We start from the raw sequence: 24,164 nt of genomic DNA, 5'->3' as shown, positions 1-24,164 counted from the left end.
AGAAGTCATTCCTGTACTTTGATATATCAGCACAGTGCTACATTGGGCTGTAAGTGTCTTGAACATAATAAGACTGCCAGCTCCTTGTATGATTTATTATTATATAAGTGGCTTATATAACAGCGCCGTATTCTGCAGAGCTTTACAGGCATCGTAATCACCGTAGATTGTAAGCACGTGAGGGCAGGGTCTCTGTGCTCTGTACCAGCCTCTCATTGTTAGTTTATTCATTGTAATTGGTCGTGGCAATGGTCGTGGGCGTTTTGCCACGACCAATCAGCGACTTGGATTCCATGACAGACAGAGGTCGCGACCAATGAATATCTGTGACAGAAAGAGGAAGTGGCCCTTAGACAATTATATAGTAGATCATGCGGTACATATCTGTATTCAGGGGTGCAGTGTGACGGACTGTGCAAGCCCATAGGGATGGTCCCATAAGATTAGCAAAATTGAGAATACATACAAACATTGGCCAATTCATGTGTACCAAGCAGCCACAATAAGGCAATTCTCGTTGCTAGGAACAAGAGAGGACTCACACAGGTAGGTTCCTAGCAAGAAGAATTGTCTTATCGTGGCTGCCTGGTACCCATGAATTGGCCAATTATTGCGATCTGTATTATAAATTTTCCTAATTTTTTATAGCAATAATGCAATTAAAATTTCATATATTTTATGTTTGCATGGTATAGTGCTACAGTGTGCTACTTTACTTGTTTGCTGCCCATTTTGGTTGGAGCCCCCTAAATTAAATACACAATGCCAAGTTATTCTGCACAGAAAAATGCATTAAATAAGACACTGAGGTTAGTAGTGGTCCTTTGAAAAGATGAGTACTCTATCGTGTGAACCGTCCCTGTGTTGTGTCAGGCAGAGACAATCCTGGCCTATAACTTGAGAATGTGCTGGAATATATTTGCTAAAAATGTCATAGTCCATTATGCATAAGGAAATAAGAAAACTAAAATAGAAAACATATGCAGTTTCATTTTACACTGTAAAGTGAGTTGCACATTTAATATTTCAAGCTTCGAATCATAGAATGTTAGGGTATGTTTCCACGTGCAGTAAACGCTGCGTGTTTGACGCTGCATAGAGACGCAGCGTCAAACACGCAGCGTCCAGATGTTACAGCATAGTGGAGGGGATTTAATGAAATCCCGTCTCCACTATGCGTGGTAACAGGCACGCAGCGGCCCTGGGACTCCGGACATGCGGCGCGTCTTTTAAGATTGCGTCACCGCAAGGTATAAGACAGGGCCCTATGTGTGGGGTGCGATGATGTTCATAGCACACACCCGGCATCATCGCGTCCCAGAAGGGGGCGGAACTTAGCGCAGAGCGGGTTTGCCACTCCGACTAAACCGCCGGCCATCCTGAATGTGGACACATACCCTTAGAGTTGTAAGGCACCTCCTGGGTCATCGTGCTCAACCCCCTGCTCCATGCAGGATTCACTAAACCTGAATGTTTTACAAAAAGAGACCAAAAAAAGCATGCCTTTTCCTTTTAAACTATAGTTCTTTATATGATCCTGTTGCTTTTTGGTCCAGAATTAGCTGTTTATTATTTTAGTAATTCAACATCTTTACAGCTAAGCACTGGTTTAATGAAACATAACTCCAAGTTCCATGAATAGACAGATAAAATGATGACTGCTTGCAGCTACCACTAGTAAGAGGTGAGGAAGCTTACTGCAGGTGTACAATAAGGCTATGTTCACATGTTGTGTTTTTGTTGCGCTTGTTTTTGCAAATGAAAAACTCCTTTTTACAGTACTAGCAGAAAGCTATGAGTTCTCAGAAAACTCATACACACTTTTTTCCTGACTGAATTGGAAAACTACTGTGATTTTGAAAATGCAGCTTGTTAATTCTTTCAACACTTTTGCTGCATTTTTTCACCCATAGAAAGCAATGACTAAGTGCAAAAACGCTGGTTTTTTTTTTTTTGCAGCATTTTTTTTTTTTTTTGGGGGGGGCGGGGGGGGGAAAGCACATGTACAGCTGAATGTGAAACCCATTTATTTTTGTGATTTTTTCAAAGCTTAAGCCTTGATTTCTCGGTGTCCTCACATGAGCATCGATATTAGTACAGTTTAACCCCTTAGTGACAGAGCCAATTTGGTACTTAATGACCAAGCCAATTTTTGCAATTCTGACCACTGTCACTTTATGAGGTTATAACTCTGGAACGCTTCAACGGATCCCGCTGATTCTGAGATTGTTTTTTCGTGACATTGTACTTCATGTTAGTGGTAACATTTCTTCGATATTACTTGTGATTATTTATGAAAAAAACGGAAATATGGCGAAAATTTTTAAAATTTAGCAATTTTCAAACTTTGTATTTTTATGCCCTTAAATCAGAGAGATATGTCACAAAAAATAGTTAATAAATAACATTTCCCACATGTCTACTTTACATCAGCACAATTTTGGAACCAAAATTTTTTTTTTGTTAGGGAGTTATAAGGGTTAAAAGTTGACCAGCAATTTCTCATTTTTACAACACCATTTTTTTTTAGGGACCACATCACATTTGAAGTCATTTTGAGGGGTCTATATGATAGAAAATAACGAAGTGTGACACCATTCTAAAAACTACACCCCTCAAGGTTCTCAAAACCACATTCAAGAAGTTTATTAACCCTTTACGTGCTTCACAGAAACTGAAACAATGTGGAAGGAAAAAATGAACATTTAACTTTTTTTTGCAAACATTTTAATTCAGAACCATTTTTTTTATTTTCACAAGTGTAAAAACAGAAATGTAACCATAAATTTTGTTATGCAATTTCTCCTGAATACGCCAATACCCCATATGTGGGGGTAAACCACTGTTTGGGCGCACCGCAGAACTTGGAAGTGAAGGAGCGCCGTTTGACTTTTTCAATGCAGAATTGGCTGGAATTGAGATCGGACACCATGTCACATTTAGAGAGCCCCTGATGTACCTAAACAGTGGAAACCCCCAAGTGACACCATTTTGTAAACTAGACCCCTTAAGGAACTTATCTAGATGTGTGGTGAGCACTTTGAACCCCCAAGAGCTTCACAGAAGTTTATAACGTTGAGCCGTGAAAATAAAAAAAATCATTTTTGTAGAAAAAATGCGATCTTTTTGTCCCCAAATTTTTATTTTCACAAGTGTAACAGGAGAAATTAGACCACAAAAGTTGTAGGGCAATCTCTCCTGAGTACGTCGATACCCAATATGTGGGGGTAAACCACTGTTTGGGCACACCGCAGAGCTTGGAAGAGAAGGAGTGCCGTTTTACTTTTTCAATGTAGAATTGTCTGGAATTGAGATTGGACGCCATGTCGCGTTTGGAGAGCCCCTGATGTGCCTAAACAGTGGAAAACCCCCACAAGTGACCCCATTTTGGAAACTAGACCCCCCATGGAACTTATCTAGATGTGTGGTGAGAACTTTGAATGCCCAAGTGCTTCACAGAAGTTTCGAATGCAGAGTCGTGAAAATAAAAAAAAAAAATTTTTTCCACAAAAAATATATTGTAGCCCCCAAGTTTTTATTTTCACAAGGGTAACAGGAGAAATTGGTCCCCAAACGTTGTTGTCCAATTTATCCCGAGTACGCTGATGCCCCATATGTGGGGGTAACCCACTGTTTGGGCGCACGGCAGAGCTCAGAAGGGAGGGAGCACCATTTGACTTTTTGAGCGCAAAATTGGCTGTCGTGTTTGGAGACCCCCTGATGTACCTAAACAGTGGAAATCCCCCAATTCTAGCTCCAACCCTAACCCCAACACACCCCTAACCCTAATCCCAACCCGATCCATAATCCTAATCACTAACTCTAACGATAATAACAACCCTTACCCCAAAACAACCCTAATGTCAACCCTAACCATAACCCTAATCAAAACCCTAAATCCAACACACCCCTAATCCTAATCTCAACCCTAACCTCAAACCTAACCCTAATCCCAATACACCCCTAATCACAACCCTAACCTTAACCCTAATCCCAAACTTAACCCTAATCCCAAGCGTAACCCTAATGCCAACCCTAACCCTAATACCAACTCTAATCCAAACCCTAACCCCAAATCTATCCCTAACTTTAGCCCCAACCCTAGCCCTAACTTTAGCCCCAACCCTAACCCTAAGGCTACTTTCACACTTGCGTCGTTTGGCATCCGTCGCAATCCGTCGTTTTGGACAAAAAACGGATCCTGCAAATGTGCCCGCAGGATGTGTTTTTTGCCCATAGACTTGTATTGCCGACGGATCGTGACGGATGGCCACACGTCGCGTTCGTCGTGCACTGGATCAGTTGTGTTTTGGCGGACCGTCGGCACAAAAAACGTTCAATGTAACTTTTTTTGTACGTCGCGTCCGCCATTTCTGACCGCGCATGCGTGGCCGTAACTCCGCCCCTCCTCCCCAGGACATAGATTGGGCAGCGGATGCGTTGAAAAACTACATCCGCTGCCCACGTTGTGCACAATTTTCACAACGTGCGTCGGTATGTCGGGCCGACGCATTGCGACGGCCCCGTACCGACGTAAGTGTGAAAGAACCCTAACCCTGAATTTAGCCCCAAACCTAACCCTAAATTTAGCCCCAACCCTAACCCTAGCCCTAACCCTAGCCCTAACCCTAACCCTAGCCCTAACCCTAGCTCTAACCCTAACCCTAATTTTAGCCCCAACTGCTCTTCTCCTGTCTGCCGGTAGATGGCGATAGATGGCGGGCGCACTGCGCATGCGCCCGCCATTTTCTTTTTCCCGGCAGCCAGGAGGAGCAGCAGGAGGATCCAGGGACACCGGTAAGTATAATAGGGTCCCTGAATCCCCCTATTTCTCTGTCCTCTGATGTGCGATCAAATCAGAGGACAGAGAACTATACTTTGATTTTTTTTTTTTTGCGGTCGCCGGTAAACAGTTAATTATCGGCGATCGCAAAACAGGGGTCGGTAAAACCGACCCCGATCATGTTCTTTGGGGTCTCGGCTACCCCCGGCAGCCGAGACCCCAAAGAGTCTCCCGGTGCCGGCCGGCGGGCGCACTGCGCATGCGCCCGCCATTTTGAAGATGGCGGCGCCCACCGGGAGCCACGAGGAGAACCGGGGGAGATAGGTGAGTATCGGGGGGCTACCTGGGACCCCCTTTCTCTGTCCTCTGATGTGCGATCACATCGGAGGACAGAGAAATTAAAAAGAGATCGCGTTTTGTTTTTTTTTGCGATCGCCGGTAAACGGTTAATTACCGGCGATCGCAAATGCGGGGTCGGTAAAAAAAACCGAGGCATGTTCTCTGGGGTCTCGGCTACCCCCGGCAGCCGAGACCCCGGAGAAAATCCGACTCTGGGGGGGGGACTATTCACTTTTTTCACAGCTTAACGGCGCTGTGGTTTAAGTACCCTTAGCGGCTGCCGTTAAAAGGCGTATCGGCGGTCGCTAAGGGGTTAATTAACTTTGTGATATGTTTGAAAGTAAACAATGGCTGAATAATTTAATGCTATACCAATGTATTACAGTAAACAATAACTGACCAATTCAATGCCCTACCAATGTATTAACAAACAATGCCAGACCAATTCAATGCCCTACCAGTTCAATGCCCTACCATTGTACTAACCCCTTAACGACAGCCGATACGCCTTTTAACGGCAGCAGTACAGGGTACCGTATTTTCCGGCGTATAAGACAACTTTGTAACCCCTGAAAATTTTCTCAAAAGTGGGTGGTCGTCTTATACGCCGGGTACAGCGTGTGCGGAGCTCTGAGGTCGTCACATATGGTGCAGGGAGCGGTCCTGGATGGTTCCCAGGGTCTGCAGGAGAGGAGACTCTCCTTCAGGCCCTGGGTACAATATTCATGTAAAAAAAAAAAAAATTAAAATAAAAAATAGGGATATACTTACCTTCTGATGGTCCCCGGAGTTCTCTCGGCTCTCAGCGGTGCACGCGGCGGCTTCCGTTCCCAGGGATGCATTGCACGAAGGACCCGAGATGACGTCGTGGTCACGAGACCGTGACGTCACAAAGGTCCTTCGCGCAACGCATCCCTGGGAACGGAAGCCACCGCGTGCACCGCTTAGAGCCGGGAGAACTCCGGGGGCCATCAGAAGGTAAGAATATCCCTATTTTTTAATTTTATTTTATTTTTTCTCGAATATTGTACCCAGGGCCTGAAGGAGAGTCTCCTCTCCTGCAGACCTTGGGAACCATCCAGGACCGCTCCCTGCACCATATGCAGCGACCTCAGAGCTCCGCACACGCCGTATAAGATGACACCCGGCGTATAAGATGACCCCCGACTTTTACGGCGAGTACATCCCAAACTCTATATTTTAAATAGAAAAGTTGGGGGTCGTCTTATACACCCAGTCATCTTATACGCCAGAAAACACGGTACTTATTCCTCAGCACCGCTTTTTAAGGGCGCTGAGAAATAAGGTTATAGTGCCCCCCAGCGCCGGAAAGTCTCAGGGGTCTCGGCTACCAGGGTTGGCCGAGACCCCGGAGAACATGATTCAAATCCTCTTATATGATCTAGCATATCAGAGGAGAGAGAAATGGGGTCCCCGAGCCCAACCGGTCCCTCCGGTGCCCCCGGCGTCTTCTTCCAGCAACAATAGATTTTTCCTATTGGTTCATTTTGCTCACTGTGATAGGGTCTATCACAGTGATCAAAATAAATAAAATAGTAAATTAAACCCCCCTTTATCACTCCCTTAGCTGGTAAAAATAATTTAAAAAATGTATTTTTTTTTCCATTTTTACATTGGGGCTAGGGTTGGGGCTAGGGTTGGGGAAAGGGTTAGGGTTAAAGCTAGGGTTAGGGCAGGGTTTAGAGCAGAGGTCTCAAACTGCATTCCTCAAGGGCTGCAAACCGGTCATGTTTTCAGGGTTTCCTTGTACTGCACAGGTGATAGTTTAATCGCCTACACACATAATGAGTACAGTATCATGTGCAATGCTAAGGAAATCTTGACAACACGTATGGTTTGCGGCCCTTGAGGAATGCCGTTTGAGGCCCCTGGGTTTGGCTGGGGTTAGGGTTAGGATTGAGGCTAGGTATAGGGTTGGGGATAGGGGTGGGGATAGGGGTAGGGTTGGGGCTAGGGTTATGGTGTTGGGGCTAGGGTTATGGTTGGGATAAGGGTTGGGGTTAGCGCTGTTAGGGTTGGAGTTAGAATTGGGGGCGTTTCCACTGTTGGGTCATTCAATACCAAGTGATCCAAATATGAATATTTTTTTTACCTGACGTCTTTAGATTTTTTTTATTTTTTTGTTTTTATGAAGTACAACTTTAGTTAATTACAAATTAAAAGTTTAGAATTTTTTTCTTCATCAGTTAATTTTTTACAAATTTTTTGAAGTTTTGAAAAAGTGCGGATTTTGGCCTGGTATGGGCCTTACATTTTTTATCATATCTCGGGCTAGAATTAAGATAAAGAGGTGGGAGAGGCATCATTGTTCTCAGAATGGTACCAGCTTTCATTTGACATGTCACAAGACTATGTTTCTTGATATTTTGTTTTGGAGAAATCAAATTCAAAATTTTGATGCGCAATTGTGAAAAAATGTATGTTTTAAAATTGTAAAAACATGGATTTGTGTTACTTGTTTTCTTGTTTATATTTGTACAGGGATTCAACTTGGGACCTGTCAAATTTGTATTTTTTTTTAAGCCTTGAATCATCTGATTTTATGTTTGTGCGAGTTTCTTCCCTTTTTCTTTTCAAATTACAACTTATTGAATTCAACATTTATATGCAACAATAAAGAAACACAAAAAACAAATACCGAAGTGCCACAATAAATACATCTTAATCATCATAACACAACTTGCTCAGCATTTTCAACCTGAATTCATTGAACAAGCCAAAAGAAAAAAAGGTCATCATAGCCTCAAGTTTGATTTTCCAAATACAGTCTCATCCTAATTATGTTAAAAACAAGATTAAAAGAACCAATATTTTTACTACCTATTTATACATGTAACAATTTTTTTTCTATTATATCACTAAACATGTCATTTATGAAGTGTTTAAGAAGAATAGTACAGTAGTTAAATCCTCGTTCTATAAAATATGAACTAAAAAAAAACAATTAACCCCTTTCTGACATCTAACGTACTATCCCGTCGAGGTAGGGTGGGCCCGTATGACCACCGACGGGATAGTACATCATAGCGATCGGCCGCGCTTACGGGGGGAGCGCGGCCGATCGCGGCCGGGTGTCAGCTATCGCAGCTAACATCAGGCACAATGTGCCAGGAGCGATCACGGACCACCCCCGACACATTAACCCCCGGCACACTGCGATCAAACATGATCGCAATTTTCCGGCGGTATAGGAAAGCATCGCGCAGGGAAGGGGCTCCCTGCAAGCTTCCCTGACACCCCCAGAGCAACGCGATGTGATCGCGTTGCTGTGAGGGTCTCTTACCTCCTCCTCTGTGCAGCAGGCCAAATCCAAAATGGCCGCAGGGCTGCATCCAGGGTCCTGCAGGGAGGTGGCTTACCAGCGCCTCTTCAGAGCAAGGGCTGGTAAGCCTGCAGAGTGCACGTCAGATCGCTGATCTGACACAGTGCACAGCAAAGTGTCAGATCAGCGATCTTACACTATAACATGATGCCCCCCCCTGGGGCAATGTTATAGTGTAAAAAAATATATATATATTCACATGTGTAAAAAAATTTAAAAAAAATCCCCCCCAAAAAATATTGTTCCTAAAAATACATTTGTTTATCTAAATGAAAAAAAACAATAAAAGTACACATATTTAGTATCGCGTGTCCGTAACGACCCCACCTATAAAAATGTCTTGCTAGTTAAACCCTTCAGTGAACGCGGTAAAAAAAAAAGGGGGGGGGGGCAAAAAACCACGCTTTATTATCATTCCGCCAAACAAAAAGTGGAATAACACGCGATCAAAAAGACAGATATAAATAACCATGGTACCACTGAAAACGTCATCTTGTCCCGCAAAAAACGAGCCGCCAAACAGTGTCATCAAAGAAAAATAAAAAAGTTATAGTCCTCAGCATAAAGCGATGCAAAAATACCGTATATACTCGAGTATAAGCCGAGATTTTCAGCCCAAATTTTGGGGCTGAAAGTGCCCCTCTCGGCTTATACTCGAGTCAATGTGGGTGGCAGGGTCGGCGGGTGAGGGCGCTGAGGTATACTTACCTAGTCCCAGCGATCCTCGCGCTGTCCCTGCCTTCCTCCCCGTCTTCTGTGCTGCAGCTTCTTCCTCTCTTCAGCGGTCACGTGGGACCGCTCATTAGAGATATGAATAAGCGGCTCCACCTCCCATAGGGGCGGAGCCGCCTATTCATTCCTCAAATCGGCGGTGCCGGTGACCACTGACAGGAAGAGCTGCGGCACCGAAGACCAGGCAGAGGGACAGCGCGAGGATCGCCAGGACTAGGTGAGTATGTCATATTCACCTGTCCTCGTTCCAGCCGCCGGGCGTCGCTCCATCTTCCCGGCCGGCGCCTCCATCTTCCCGACGTCTGCGCTGACTGTTCAGGCAGAGGGTGCGATGACGCATATAGTGTGCGCGGCGCCCTCTGCCTGATCAGTCAGAGCAGAGACGCCGGGAAGATGGAGGCGCCGGAACGAGACGCCGGGAGCTGCAATCAAGGGAGGTGAGTATGTGTTTTTTTTTTTTATTGCAGCAGCGGCGGCGGCAGAGATTTCTATGGGGCACAATGAACGGTGCAGGGAGCAGAGCTGTGTATATATGTGGGACATGCAGGGAGCAGAGCTGTGTATATATGTGGGACATGCAGGGAGCAGAGCTGTGTATATATGTGGGACATGCAGGGAGCAGAGCTGTGTATACAGTGGGGCAAAAAAGTATTTAGTCAGTCAGCAATAGTGCAAGTTCCACCACTTAAAAAGATGAGAGGCGTCTGTAATTTACATCATATGTAGACCTCAACTATGGGAGACAAACTGAGAAAAAAAAATCCAGAAAATCACATTGTCTATTTTTTTAACAATTTATTTGCATATTATGGTGGAAAATAAGTATTTGGTCAGAAACAAAATTTCATCCCAATACTTTGTAATATATCCTTTGTTGGCAATGACAGAGGTCAAACGTTTTCTGTAAGTCTTCACAAGGTTGCCACACACTGTTGTTGGTATGTTGGCCCATTCCTCCATGCAGATCTCCTCTAGAGCAGTGATGTTTTTGGCTTTTCGCTTGGCAACACAGACTTTCAACTCCCTCCAAAGGTTTTCTATAGGGTTAAGATCTGGAGACTGGCTAGGCCACTCCAGGACCTTGAAATGCTTCTTACGAAGCCACTCCTTCGTTGCCCTGGCGGTGTGCTTTGGATCATTGTCATGTTGAAAGACCCAGCCACGTTTCATCTTCAATGCCCTTGCTGATTGAAGGAGATTTGCACTCAAAATCTCACGATACATGGCCCCATTCATTCTTTCATGTACCCGGATCAGTCGTCCTGGCCCCTTTGCAGAGAAACAGCCCCAAAGCATGATGTTTCCACCACCATGCTTTACAGTAGGTATGGTGTTTGATGGATGCAACTCAGTATTCTTTTTCCTCCAAACACGACAAGTTGTGTTTCTACCAAACCTTTCCAGTTTGGTTTCATCAAACCATAGGACATTCTCCCAAAACTCCTCTGGATCATCCAAATGCTCTCTAGCAAACTTCAGACGGGCCCGGACATGTACTGGCTTAAGCAGTGGGACACGTCTGGCACTGCAGGATCTGAGTCCATGGTGGCGTAGTGTGTTACTTATGGTAGGCCTTGTTACATTGGTCCCAGCTCTCTGCAGTTCATTCACTAGGTCCCCCCGCGTGGTTCTGGGATTTTTGCTCACCGTTCTTGTGATCATTCTGACCCCACGGGGTGGGATTTTGCGTGGAGCCCCAGATCGAGGGAGATTATCAGTGGTCTTGTATGTCTTCCATTTTCTAATTATTCCTCCCACTGTTGATTTCTTCACTCCAAGCTGGTTGGCTATTGCAGATTCAGTCTTCCCAGGCTGGTGCAGGGCTACAATTTTGTTTCTGGTGTCCTTGGACAGCTCTTTGGTCTTCACCATAGTGGAGTTTGGAGTCAGACTGTTTGAGGGTGTGCACAGGTGTCTTTTTATACTGATAACAAGTTTAAACAGGTGCCATTACTACAGGTAATGAGTGGAGGAAAGAGGAGACTCTTAAAGAAGAAGTTACAGGTCTGTGAGAGCCAGAAATCTTGATTGTTTGTTTCTGACCAAATACTTATTTTCCACCATAATATGCATATAAATTGTTAAAAAAAAACAGACAATGTGATTTTCTGGATTTTTTTTTCTCAGTTTGTCTCCCATAGTTGAGGTCTACCTATGATGTAAATTACAGACGCCTCTCATCTTTTTAAGTGGTGGAACTTGCACTATTGCTGACTGACTAAATACTTTTTTGCCCCACTGTATATGTGGGACATGCAGGGAGCAGAGCTGTGTATATATGTGGGACATGCAGGCGGCAGAGCTGTGTATATATGTGGGACATGCAGGGAGCAGAGCTGTGTATATATGTGGGACATGCAGGGAGCAGAGCTGTGTATATATGTGGGACATGCAGGCGGCAGAGCTGTGTATATATGTGGGACATGCAGGGAGCAGAGCTGTGTATATATGTGGGACATGCAGGGAGCAGAGCTGTGTATATATGAGGGACATGCAGGCGGCAGAGCTGTGTATATATGTAAGACATGCAGGCGGCAGAGCTGTGTATATATGTGGGACATGCAGGGAGCATATGGCACCGTATATGGCACAGCAATGGGGCACAATGAACGGTGCAGAGCACCGTATATGGCACAGCAATGGGGCACAATGAACGGTGCAGAGCACCGTATATGGCACAGCAATGGGGCACAATGAACGGTGCAGAGCACCGTATATGGGCACAGCAATGGGGCACAATGAACGGTGCAGAGCACTATATGGGGCACAGCTATGGGGAAATAATGAACGGTGCAGAGCACTATATGGCACAGCTATGGGGAAATAATGATCTATTTTTATTTTTGAAATTCACCGGTAAATGCTGCATTTCCACCCTAGGCTTATACTCGAGTCAATAAGTTTTCCCAGTTTTTTGTGGCAAAATTAGGGGGGTCGGCTTATACTCAGGTCGGCTTATACTCGAGTATATACGGTAATAGTTTTTATCGTATAAAAGCGCCAAAACATAAAAAAATGATATAAATGAGGTATCGCTGTAATCGTACTGACCCGAAGAATAAAACTGCTTTATCCATTTTACCAAACGCGGAACGGTATAAACGCCTCCCTAAAAGAAATTCATGAATAGCTGGTTTTTGGTCATTCTGCCTCACAAAAATCGGAATAAAAAGCGATCAAAAATTCTAACGTTCCCGAAAATGTTACCAATAAAAACTTCAACTCGTCCCGCAAAAAACAAGACCTCAATATGACTCTGTGGACCAAAATATGGAAAAATTATAGCTCTCAAAATGTGGTAATGCAAAAAATATTTTTTGTAATAAAAAGCGTCTTTCAGTGTGTGATGGCTGCTAATCATAAAAATCCGCTAAAAAAACCCACTATAAAAGTAAATCAAACCCCCATTCATTACCCCTTTAGTTAGGGAAAAATTAAAAAAAAAGCATTTATTTCCATTTTCCCACTAGGGCTAGGGTTAGGGTTGGGGCTAGGGTTAAGGCTACAGTTAGGGTTGGGGCTAAAGTTAGGGTTAGGGTTTGGATTACATTTACGGTTGGGAATAGGGTTGGGATTAGGGTTATCGTTGGGATTAGGGTTAGGGGTGTGTTTGGATTAGGGTTTCAGTTATAATTGGGGGATTTCCACTGTCTGGGCACATCAGGGGCTCTCCAAACGCGGCATGGCGTCCGATCTCAATTCCAGCTAATTCTGCGTTGAAAAAGTAAAACAGTGCTCCTTCCCTTCCGAGCTCTCCTGTGAGCCCAAACAGGGGTTTACCCCAACATATGGGGTATCAGCGTACTCAGGACACATTGGACAACAACTTTTGTGGTCCAATTTCTCCTGTTACCCTTGGGAAAATACAAAACTGGGGGCTAAAAAATTATTTTTGTGGAAAAAAAAAGGATTTTTTATTTTCACGGCTCTGCGTTATAAATAGTAGTGAAACACTTGGGGGTTCAAAGTTCTCACAACACATCTAGCTAAGTTCCTGGGGGTCTAGTTTCCAATATGGTGTCACTTGTGGGGGGTTTCTACTGTTTAGGTACATTAGGGGCTCTGCAAACGCAATGTGATGCCTGCAGACCATTCCATCTAAGTCTGCATTCCAAATGGCGCTCCTTCCCTTCCGAGCTCTCCCATGCGCCCAAACGGTGGTTCCCCTCACATATGGGGTATCAGCGTACTCAGGACAAATTGGACAACAACATTTGGAGTCCAATTTTAACTGTTAACCTTGGGAAAATACAAAACTGGGGGCTAAAAAATGATTTTTGTGGGAAAGAAAATAATTTTTATTTTCATGGCTCTGCGTTATAAACTGTAGAGAAAAACACGTGGGGGTTCAAAGCTCTCACAACACACCTAGATGAGTTCCTTAGGGGGTCTACTTTCCAAAATTGTGTCACTTGTGGGGGGTTTCAATGTTTAGGCACATCAGTGGCTCTTTAAACGCAACATGGCGTCCCACCTCAATTCCTGTCAATTTTGCATTGAAAAGTCAAATGGTGCTCCTTCCCTTCCGAGCTCTCCCTTGCACCCAAACAGTGGTATACCCCCACATATAGGGTATCTGTGTACTCAGGACAAATTTTACAACAACTTTTGGGGTCCAATTTCTTCTCTTACCCTTGGGAAAATAAAAAATTGGGGGCGAAAAGATCTTTTTTGTGAAAAAATATGATTTTTTTATTTTTACGGCTCTGCATTATAAACTTCTGTGAATCACTTAATGGGTCAAACTGCTCACCACGCATCTAGATAAGTTCCTTAGGGGGTCTACTTTCCAAAATGGTGTCATTTGTGGGGGGTTTCCACTGTTTAGGCACATCAGGGGCTCTCCAAACGCAACATGGCGTCCCATCTCAATTCCAGTCAATTTTGCATTGAAAAGTCAAATGGCGCTCCTTCGCTTCCGAGCTCTGCCATGCGCCCAAACAGTGATTTACCCCCACATGGGGTATCAGCGTACTCAGGACAAATTTTACAACAATTTTTGGCGTCCATTTTCTCCTGCTACCCTTAGTAAAATAAAACAAATTGGAGCTGAAGTAAATTTTTTGTGAAAAAAAAGTTAAATTTTCATTTTTATTTAAACATTTCAAAAATTCCTATGAAACACCTGAAGGGTTAATAAACTTCTTGAATGTGGTTTTGAGCACCTTGAGGGGTGCAGTTTTTAGAATGGTGTCACACTTGGTTATTTTCTATCATGTAGACCCCTCAAAATGACTTCAAATGAGATGTGGTCCCTAAAAAAAAAATGGTGATGTAAAAATGAGAAATTGCTGGTCAACTTTTAACCCTTATAACTCCCTAACCAAAAAAAAAATTTTGGTTCCAAAATTGTGCTGATGTAAAGTAGACATGTGGGAAATGTTACTTATTAAGTGTTTTGTGTGACATATCTCTGTGATTTAATTGCATAAAAATTAAAAGTTGGAAAATTGCGAAATTTTCTAAATTTTCGCCAAATTTACGTGTTTATTTTTCACAAATAAATGCAGGTAATATCAAAGAAATTTTACCACTATCATGAAGTACAATATGTCACGAGAAAATGTCAGAATCACCGGGATCCGTTGAAGCGTTCCAGAGTTATAACCTCATAAAGGGACAGTGGTCAGAATTGTAAAAATTGGCCTGGTCATTAACGTACAAACCACCCTTGGGGGTAAAGGGGTTAATAGTAGGTTTTTACACTGGCCTTTTATCAATGTCTCCCTTCTAGTGGGTGAAATGTAATCCTGTCCATAAGCGCTTACTAGCAATGGCCGTTTCCTTTTGTGTTAGAGTATGTGCAGCCTGTTATGGTGCTCGGCTGCACCTGAGTCAATATCTGATTTTTGTTAACTGTTACAATGTCTGGTTTTCTTGGATACACAAAGGACGGCGCTAGACCAGAAGCTGCAGAAAAGTCCTTTCTATTTCTTCATTTTCACAATCTTTGGAGAGTACAGTAGCCATCACCAGCGCTGATCATATTCACAGGTCACATCACCAGTTATGCCATCCATTGCAGATCTTGTGCCGTCTTCTACCACGTCATGGACTTCACTGTCTTTGCTGAATGAAAAAATCCTTGTTTTTATTTCTGTTTCATTACATGGGATGACAGTGCGGTATTGCTGAGTCCCCTTTCTGCTTCCTGTAACCGAGGTTTTCACAAACTCTCCTCCTCTTCGTAGTCCTAGTTTGTACAATACATGGACTGGATGTTAAGAACATGTTTCTCCCTCCATATGAGGAGTTGCCTGGTTATTAAGATTTGGTGTGAATCTGGCCTGTGGAGGCTGGAGCTGCCGGCCGGTCATCTGCTCTGCACTCACTGCCTACCCCTGGTCATTCTCAGCCCTAACCAAGCTTTCTCCTCTGTCCTCTCCTGCTTCTAAGCTGTAACATGATACACTAATATCTACTACAAATCATGGATTATTTGGTAAATATAGACCCCACACTGTTAGACCACAGGCTGAACAGATCTGAATGTGAGATTTTCAAATTGACACTGTAATAGTTTTATTTTTTAAAATATGATCCCATCACGATCCCAGCTTGTATTTTAGTACAAATGTGGCTAGGATTATAGCAGGCACATAAGCAGTTTTTGAAATTTTTAAATTAAACGTTTTATTCGGAAATGCATTTTAAATTTCTGCGCTTGCGTTCGCATAGGTAAAATATTACCAAAGATACTCTTGTGACATATCTGGTGAAAGCCTGTACAGTTCTGAGTAGAATGGTGTTTATTTTGTTTCTCTATCTTTTTTCTAGCCTGAGTTATGGGGAGAAATTTAAAGGCAGGCAACACCGAAATTCGCACTTTTTTCGAACTTTGAAAATCAATTAAAATAATTTAAAAAATATCTAGAATTTTTTTTCTTCACATTTTGCATTTTCTGACACACTATTACCAAATAACAAAATCTCAAAAGAATTAAAAATATAGTGGTAAAATTCATTGGTTCACTTGACATGGAATGAACCTGTTTAGGTAAATCAGGGGGTCTCCAAACGCGACACGGCGCCCACCACTGATCCACCCTATTTCGCATTCAAAAAGTCAAACGGCGCTCCCTCCCTTCTGAGCTCTGCCATGCACCCAAACAGTGGATTCCCCCCACATATGGGGTATCGGCGTAATCAGGAGAAATTGCACAACAAATTTTGTGGTCCATTTTCTCGTAATACCCTTGAGAAAATAAAAAATGTTTGGTTCCAGATTAAAAAATTTTGTGAAAAAAATAAAAATGTTTATTTTTTCTTTCCACGTTGCTTTAGTTCTCTTGAAGCACCTGAAGGATTAATAAACTTCTTAAATGTGGTTTTGCTCATCTTGAAGGGTGCAGTTTTTGGAATGGTGGCACTTTTGCCTATTTTCTGTTAAACTGACCCCCCCACACACCAAACTCACTTCAAATGTGAGATGGTCCCTTAAAAAAATGGTTTTGTAAATTTTGTTGGAAAAATGAGAAATTGCTGGTCACCTTTTACCCGTATAACGTCCTAACAACCTAACAAAAAAATGATGCTTCCAAAATTGTGCTGATGTAAAGTAGACATGTTGGAAATTATATTTATTACCGTAACTATGTTAGCTATGTATGACTCTCTGATTTAAGGGCAGAAAAACTTTGAAAATTGTAAAATTTTCAAAATCTTTGCCAAATTTCCATTTTTTCATAAATAAACGCAAGTCATATCGAAGAAATTTTACCACTAACAAGAAGTACAATATGTCAATAAAAAACAAAGCCAGAATCAGTGGGATCCGTTGAAGTGTTCCAGTGCTATAACCTCATAAAGTGACAGTGGTCAGAATTGCAAAAATTGGCTTGGTCATTAAGTACAAAATTAGCTCTGTCACTAAGGGGTTAAAGTAAACAATACCTGACCAATTCAGTGCTCTACCAATGTAAACTATGCATGACCAATTCAATGCCCTACCAATGTATTAAACAATGCCTGACCAATTCAATGCCCTACCAATGTGTGAAAATGAACAATGGCCTAGGCATTCAATACACTAACAATGTGTTGGGTAAAAAATGCTTGACCAATTCAACTTCCCATGGTGTTTTTACGTTTGCTATTGTGTATTTTTTCACGAACTCATGTAACCTTAGTTCACAGCTGAGCTTCATCTATGAATCCAGCTTTTTTGTTAAAAGTCACTTTTTCAGACATAAAAAATTTTTTCCCCTAAATAATTTGATCAAAATGCCTTTTTTAAAGAAAAAAACAAAAATCTGTTTTAAGGTTTCACATTTACATATATTTCTCACAATATTTCTACAAGAAAATGGATGTTTGCAAAAGAAATACTTACCTAAGGAAACGTTTTTTCTTCTTGGCTGAGTCCTCTGGAGTTTTAGAGTGAACATCTGCTTTCTTTTCTGGCGTTTGGAGCATAATCTGTGCCGTTTTCAACCACTCACTTGCTGATTTCCCACCAGTGCGCAGGTCATTTTCATCGCCTACTAACCTATCAGCCCTGGTAGTAGTAGGTTCATCAGGTGGATCATCAGAAGAATATTCAACAATATCCACACACTAAAATAAAGAAATAAAAGAGAATGTCCTAAAATAGAATAAGTAGAATGATATAATTGTATTACTTCCTCTGGTTATTTTTGGAAGGAATATAACAAAAAGGTAGATATGAAGTGGCGGTAGGGAGATTCACAAATCTACATGGGTATGTAATAGGCCAAATTGCAAAATTTCCATTTACCAATAAAAGTGCAGAAATAAAATCATTAGATCTCATCATGGAATAAAAAAGTTGGTTATGAAAAAATGTAACCCAGCAATTGGTCCAGGATTACACTAATATGATAAACAAGGAAAATAAACCTCAAAATGTAACCTGAATTTGCCCTGTCATAGTATCGCCAGGATAGGGAACCATGTAGGGAAAAGTGTCAAGGTTCAGTAGTAGGGCTCAGCCAGGTGTTTGGTAGACCGCATCACAGAGGAGAATACCATTGTAAGATTGAATGGGGGGGATCAAAGCCAGACTTTTGACAGAGACCAGAACAAAGGTTTTGGGAGCCGTAAACAAAATGTATTGGCAGACAGAGCATTAATGTTGCTTACTAGAACAATATTTTAAACACTTAGTGACCAAGCCAATTTAGACCTTAATGACCAAGCCAATTTTTACAATTCAGAACAGTGTCACTTCAATGTATCCCACTGATTCGGAGACTGTTTTTTTCTTGACATATTGTACTTCATGTTAGTGGTAAAATTTCTTCAATAAGACTTGTGTTTATTGATGAAAAAAAAACTGAAATTTGGGGGGGAAAATTAAACATCTTGCAATTTTCAAACTTTTAATTTTTGAGCCCTTAAATCAGAGAGTCACAAAATAGTTGATAAATAACATTTTCTACATGTCTACTTTACGTCAGCACAATTTTGGAAACTTTTTTGTTAGGATGTTCTAAGGGTTAAAAGTTGACCAGCGATTTCTCATTTTTCCAACAAAATTCACAAAACCATTTTTTAAGGGACCACTTCACATTTGAAGTTTATTAACTCTTCAGGTGCTTCACAAGAACTAAAGCAATGTGGAAGGAAAAAATTAACATTTAACTTTTTTCACACATAAAAGTTAAAACTACTAAATTTAGACCCAAACTTTTTTATTTTCACAAGGGTATCAGGAGAAAATGGACTATAAAATTTGTTGAGCAATTTCTCAAGAGTACACAGATACCTCATATGTGGGGGAAATCCACTGCTTGGGCACTTGGCAGGACTCAGAAGAGAGGGAGTACCGTTTAACTTTTTGAATGCAAAATTGACTTGAATTGATGGCAGGCACCATGTTGCGTTTGAGACCCCCTGATGTACCTAAACCGTGGAAACCCCCAATTCTAACTCTAACCCTAACATAGCCCTAAACCCAACCCTAACACCAATACACCCCTAACCCTAATCCCAACCCTAACCCCAACACATCCCTAACCCCAATGTAACTATAACCTCAACACAACCCTAACCCCAACACAACCCTAACCCCAACCCTAACTGCAAAGAATGGAAAAAATTACAATTTTTTTTATTTTATTATTTTTATTTAACTAAGGGGGTGACAAAGGGGGGTTTGATTTACTTTTTATCATCACTGTGATAAGGTCTATCACAGTGATCAAAATGAACCAATAAGAAAATTCTATTGTTGCTAGGTACCGGCCAGCAGATCTCAGGCCATGCCTGCCATTTTCTTCTTGGAAAAATGACATGGAGGGCCAGGGGATGGAGCAGGAGGATCCGGGGATGGTGGAGGGACTGGGGGTGCTTTGGGGGACCCCATTTATCTCTCTTCTGGTATGCTAGATTATAATCAGAAAAGAAATTAATGGAGTCTGCTTTTTTGTGAACGTCGTTATTCAGTGATTACGTGACAGGAGACGGTAAAAACCGACCCAAATCATTTTCTCTGGGGTGTCAGCTACCACCGGTAGCCGAAACCCTGGAGACTTTCCGACACTGGGGGACCCTATACACTTATCTCTAAATGCCATTAAAAAGCGGTGCTGAGCAATAAGGTCCCTTTAACTGCCGCTGTTAAAGAGGCGTATCAGCGGTCATTAAGGGATTAAGGGAGGTTAAAAAGTGAAAGCAAAATAAATATGATAGTATAATCACTAAAGCGCAAAAAATAGGGCCCGCAGACCTTTAGTAATAAAATTAATGTACAGGTGCACAAATATGCTATGTAACTAATATACGAACATTTACATACATTATATGCTGGCGCACTGCAATTAACCACTTAAGGACCGAGCCACTTTACGTTAATGATCAATGATATTTCAGCAACTCCTGCGCAATTATGCTGTGAACTATCAAGTTGACTGACAAATCACAGCCCTATGAGAGTGGGGATTGATGGCACAGGTCCCCGCACCTCTTCCCGTCCTGCTCCGCTGTCGACAAGGAATGGTTACGGCGTATTAACACACAGTGACGTGTGCATGACGGACATAGCATGTCATGGTACGGGAATTGACACCCACTCATAACGTGCTACATCCGTCATTGGTCGTAAAAGTGGTCAATGAATACATGGAACAGTAAACCGTTTTAATTTCCAAGTGGGCATTACCAGGTAGTTATCCATAAGGCATGTACTTCTTTAGCTTTCTGACGATGACCAACCTCATTACAAACACTTCTAGTAGCTCTCCTCTCACAGTGCTGCCAACTCCGCAAATCATAAGTATGAATCCACGTACAAGTGAAAAATGAGCACGCCCCATGTATAGTTTAGACCAGGCTCAGTGTGAGACATAATGTCTGCTCTCCTCACCTCAGAGTGATGATGTGCCACAGCAAAGCACAGTATGATCAACAGCTTTCATCAGCAGCCAGTATGGGGGGAGGGGCGATACACTTGAGTCGTCAGCACTACACTTGCTTTATCAATGCTAATGGCCTTTGGTATTTAGTCCCGCAAATAAAACTCATGTCAATTTGTGAGGAGAGATACTAGATGTGCTGGAGACAAAAGCTGAAAGCTATTAATCATACTCTGCTCTGCTGTGCCTCAGCACTGTTTGTCAATACATGTCTCACACGGAGCCTGTTCTGACAATTTTATGGGCATGTTCTTTCCCCAGCGTATTGCTGCCTGCTTATGATTGGTCAGTATCAAAAAGAGGAATAAGTACATGCCACAAGTGAAATCTCTCTGGTGATTCCCACTTGAAAAAAAAACTTTAGGTGCCAAATAAATACCAAAGAGTTTTATTCTGCTCTATCACGCCTATTATCATGTTTGTCCAACTGAATATGAAAAATGTGTTCCAAAAGTCTTCTGTAAGTAAGCACAAGGACAAAAGTGGAACTGTCAAAACTGTGACTGGATGGAATAGTTAAAGATATGAGCACCTGCTATAGAAGAATATCAATATAAGTAGTATAAATTACTATTTTACATACATTTAAAACCCTGACGAAGGTTTCCCGAAACGCGCGTTGGGGCGGGCGCTGGGATCCCCTACCTGCCTGCACTTGCTGATATTGCCTGGGTGATGTATTTAGTATTTTTTATGTACTGTATGTTACACTGATTGTACTTGGTTATACATCCAGCTCCTATTTAGTTGAGCTGGGATGATTTACATGTACATGTTTACCTCTTATGATATTTATCTATGCTGTACCTTATAGTGGTTGTCATGTACTTTCCTCGCTCGGTAATACTTACTATGATTATGTCTTACATATCTCATATTTCTTAATGGCATTTGTGGGTTTCCCAGTACCCTTGCTTTTTACTCCGTCTGGTGATTTCTTGTAGCTGTCACCACCCTCATGCCCTGTACAAAATAAAGCATTTTTATTGACTATAGACTTTGGCTATCCTTTGGAGTTTGTTCTCCCCCCCCCCCTGTTATGTATTCTTTGATAGCTAGTCTATCATTATTTTTGATATCCATGGCTAAGGAATTCCTTTGGACAATTGTTTATTAATACACAATACTTTTATATCTATATTTCTACAATTGTCCTAAACTATGTTGCCTCATGTTGCCTTCTTAGTTACTTATACATTTAAAATTGGTATTTTCATTTTTGGCAAATTTTGTGGAAATGCCATAAAGGTCTGAAATAGCAATAGCCTTTAAGTATATTCTATTTAAATAGTTACATAGTTATTAAGGTTGAAGGAAGACTATAAGTCCATCTAGTTCAACCCATAGCCTAACCTAACATGCCCTAACATGTTGATCCAGAGGAAGGCAAAAAAAAACCATGTGGCAAAGAGTAAGCTCCACATTGGGGAAAAAAATTCCTTCCCGACTCCACATACGGCAATCAGACTAGTTCCCTGGATCAACGCCCTATCAAGGAATCTAGTGTTTATACCCTGTAACATTATACTTTTCCAGAAAGGTATAGAGTCCACTCTTAAATTTAAGTAATGAATCACGCATTATAACATCATACGGCAGAGAGTTCCATAGTCTCACTGCTCTTACAGTAAAGAATCCGCATCTTATTATGCTTAAACCTTTTTTCCTCCAAACGCAGAGGATGCCCCCTTGTCCCTGTTGCAGGTGTATGATTAAAAAGATCATCAGAAAGGTCTTTGTACTGTCCCCTCATATATTTATACATTAAAATAAGATCACCCCTTAGTCTTCGTTTTTCCAAACTAAATAGCCCCAAGTGTAATAACCTATCTTGGTATTGCAGACCTCCCAGTCCTCTAATAACCTTGGTCGCTTTTCTCTGCACCTGATCTAGTTCAGCTATGTCTTTCTTATACACCGGAGACCAGAACTGTGCACAGTATTCTAAGTGTGGTCGAACTAGTGACTTGTATAGAGGTAAAATTATGTTCTCCTCATGAGCATCTATGCCTCTTTTAATGCATCCCATTATTTTATTTGCCTTTGTAGCAGCTGCCTGACACTGGCCACTGAATATGAGTTTGTCATCCACCCATACACTCAGGTCTTTTTCATTGACGGTTTTGCCCAGAGTTTTAGAATTAAGCACATAATTATACATCTTATTACTTCTACCCAAGTGCATGACCTTACATTTATCCCCATTAAAGCTCATTTGCCATTTATCAGCCCAAGCTTCTAGTTTACATAAATCATCCTGTAATATAAAATTGTCCTCCTCTGTATGGATTACCCTGCAGAGTTTAGTGTCATCTGCAAATATTGAAATTCTACTCTGAATGCCCCCTACAAGGTCATTAATAAATATGTTAAAAAGAAGAGAGCCCAATACTGACCCCTGTGGTACCCCACTGGTAACCGCTACCCAGTCCGAGTGCGTTCCATTAATAACCACCCTTTGTTTCCTATCCCTGAGCCAGCTCTTAACCCACTTGCACATATTTCCCCCTATCCCCATTATTCTCATTTTATGTATTAAGCTTTTGTGTGGCACCGTATCAAAAGCTTTTGAAAAGTCCATATACACTACATCCACTGGGTTCCCTTGGTCCAATCCGGAACTTACCTCTTCATAGAAACTGATCAAATTAGTCTGACATGAACGGTCCCTAGTAAACCCGTGCTGATACTGGGTCATGAGGTTATTCCTCTTCAGATACTCCAGTATAGAATCCCTTAGAATGCCCTCCAGGATTTTACCCACAGTAGAGGTTAAGCTTACTGGCCTATAATTTCCGAGTTCAGTTTTTGTCCCATTTTTGTATATTGGCACCACCTTTGCTATACGCCAGTCATGTGGTACAGACCCTGTTATTATGGAGTCTTTAACCCCTTAGTGACAGAGCCAATTTGGTACTTAATGACCGAGCCAATTTTTGCAATTCTTACCACTGTCACTTTATGAGGTTATAACTCTGGAACACTTCAACGGATCCCGCTGATTCTGAGATTGTTTTTTCGTGACATATTGTACTTCATGTTAGTGGTAACATTTCTTCGATATTACTTGCGATTATTTATGAAAAAAACGGAAATATGGCGAAAAATTTTAAGATTTTGCAATTTTCAAACTTTGTATTTTTATGCCCTTAAATCACAGATATGTCACGAAAAATAGTTAATAAATAACATTTCCCACATGTCTACTTTACATCAGCACAATTTTGGAAACAATTTTTTTTGTTAGGGAGTTATAAGGGTTAAAAGTTGACCAGCAATTTCTCATTTTTACAACACTTTTTTTTTTTTAGGGACCACATCACATTTGAAGTCATTTTGAGGGGTCTATATGATAGAAAATAACAAAGTGTGACACTATTCTAAAAACTAAACCCCTCAAGGTTCTCAAAACCACATTCAAAAAGTTTATTAACCCTTTACGTGCTTCACAGGAACTGAAACAATGTGGAAGGAAAAAATGAACATTTAACTTTTTTTTGCAAACATTTTAATTCAGAACCATTTTTTTTTTATTTTCACAAGTGTAAAAACAGAAATGTAACCATAAATTTTGTTATGCAATTTCTCCTGA

The 24,164-nt window shown here is 41.6% G+C and overlaps 1 protein-coding gene across 1 annotated transcript in view; it reads right to left on the bottom strand.

The window, feature by feature from the left end:
• SPIDR (scaffold protein involved in DNA repair) overlaps positions 1-24,164 on the bottom strand; it is an 801,106-nt gene that overhangs the window by 577,644 nt on the left and 199,298 nt on the right. Inside the window, exon 6 of the mRNA XM_069731306.1 lies at positions 17,530-17,753. Within this exon, the coding sequence (XP_069587407.1) occupies positions 17,530-17,753 (224 nt within the window). The remainder of the gene's footprint in view (positions 1-17,529; positions 17,754-24,164) is intronic.

The sequence above is a fragment of the Ranitomeya imitator genome, chromosome 6 (assembly GCF_032444005.1).
Source record: "Ranitomeya imitator isolate aRanImi1 chromosome 6, aRanImi1.pri, whole genome shotgun sequence".
NCBI lineage: Eukaryota > Metazoa > Chordata > Amphibia > Anura > Dendrobatidae > Ranitomeya > Ranitomeya imitator.
This window is presented reverse-complemented; position numbering and strand designations above follow the sequence as displayed.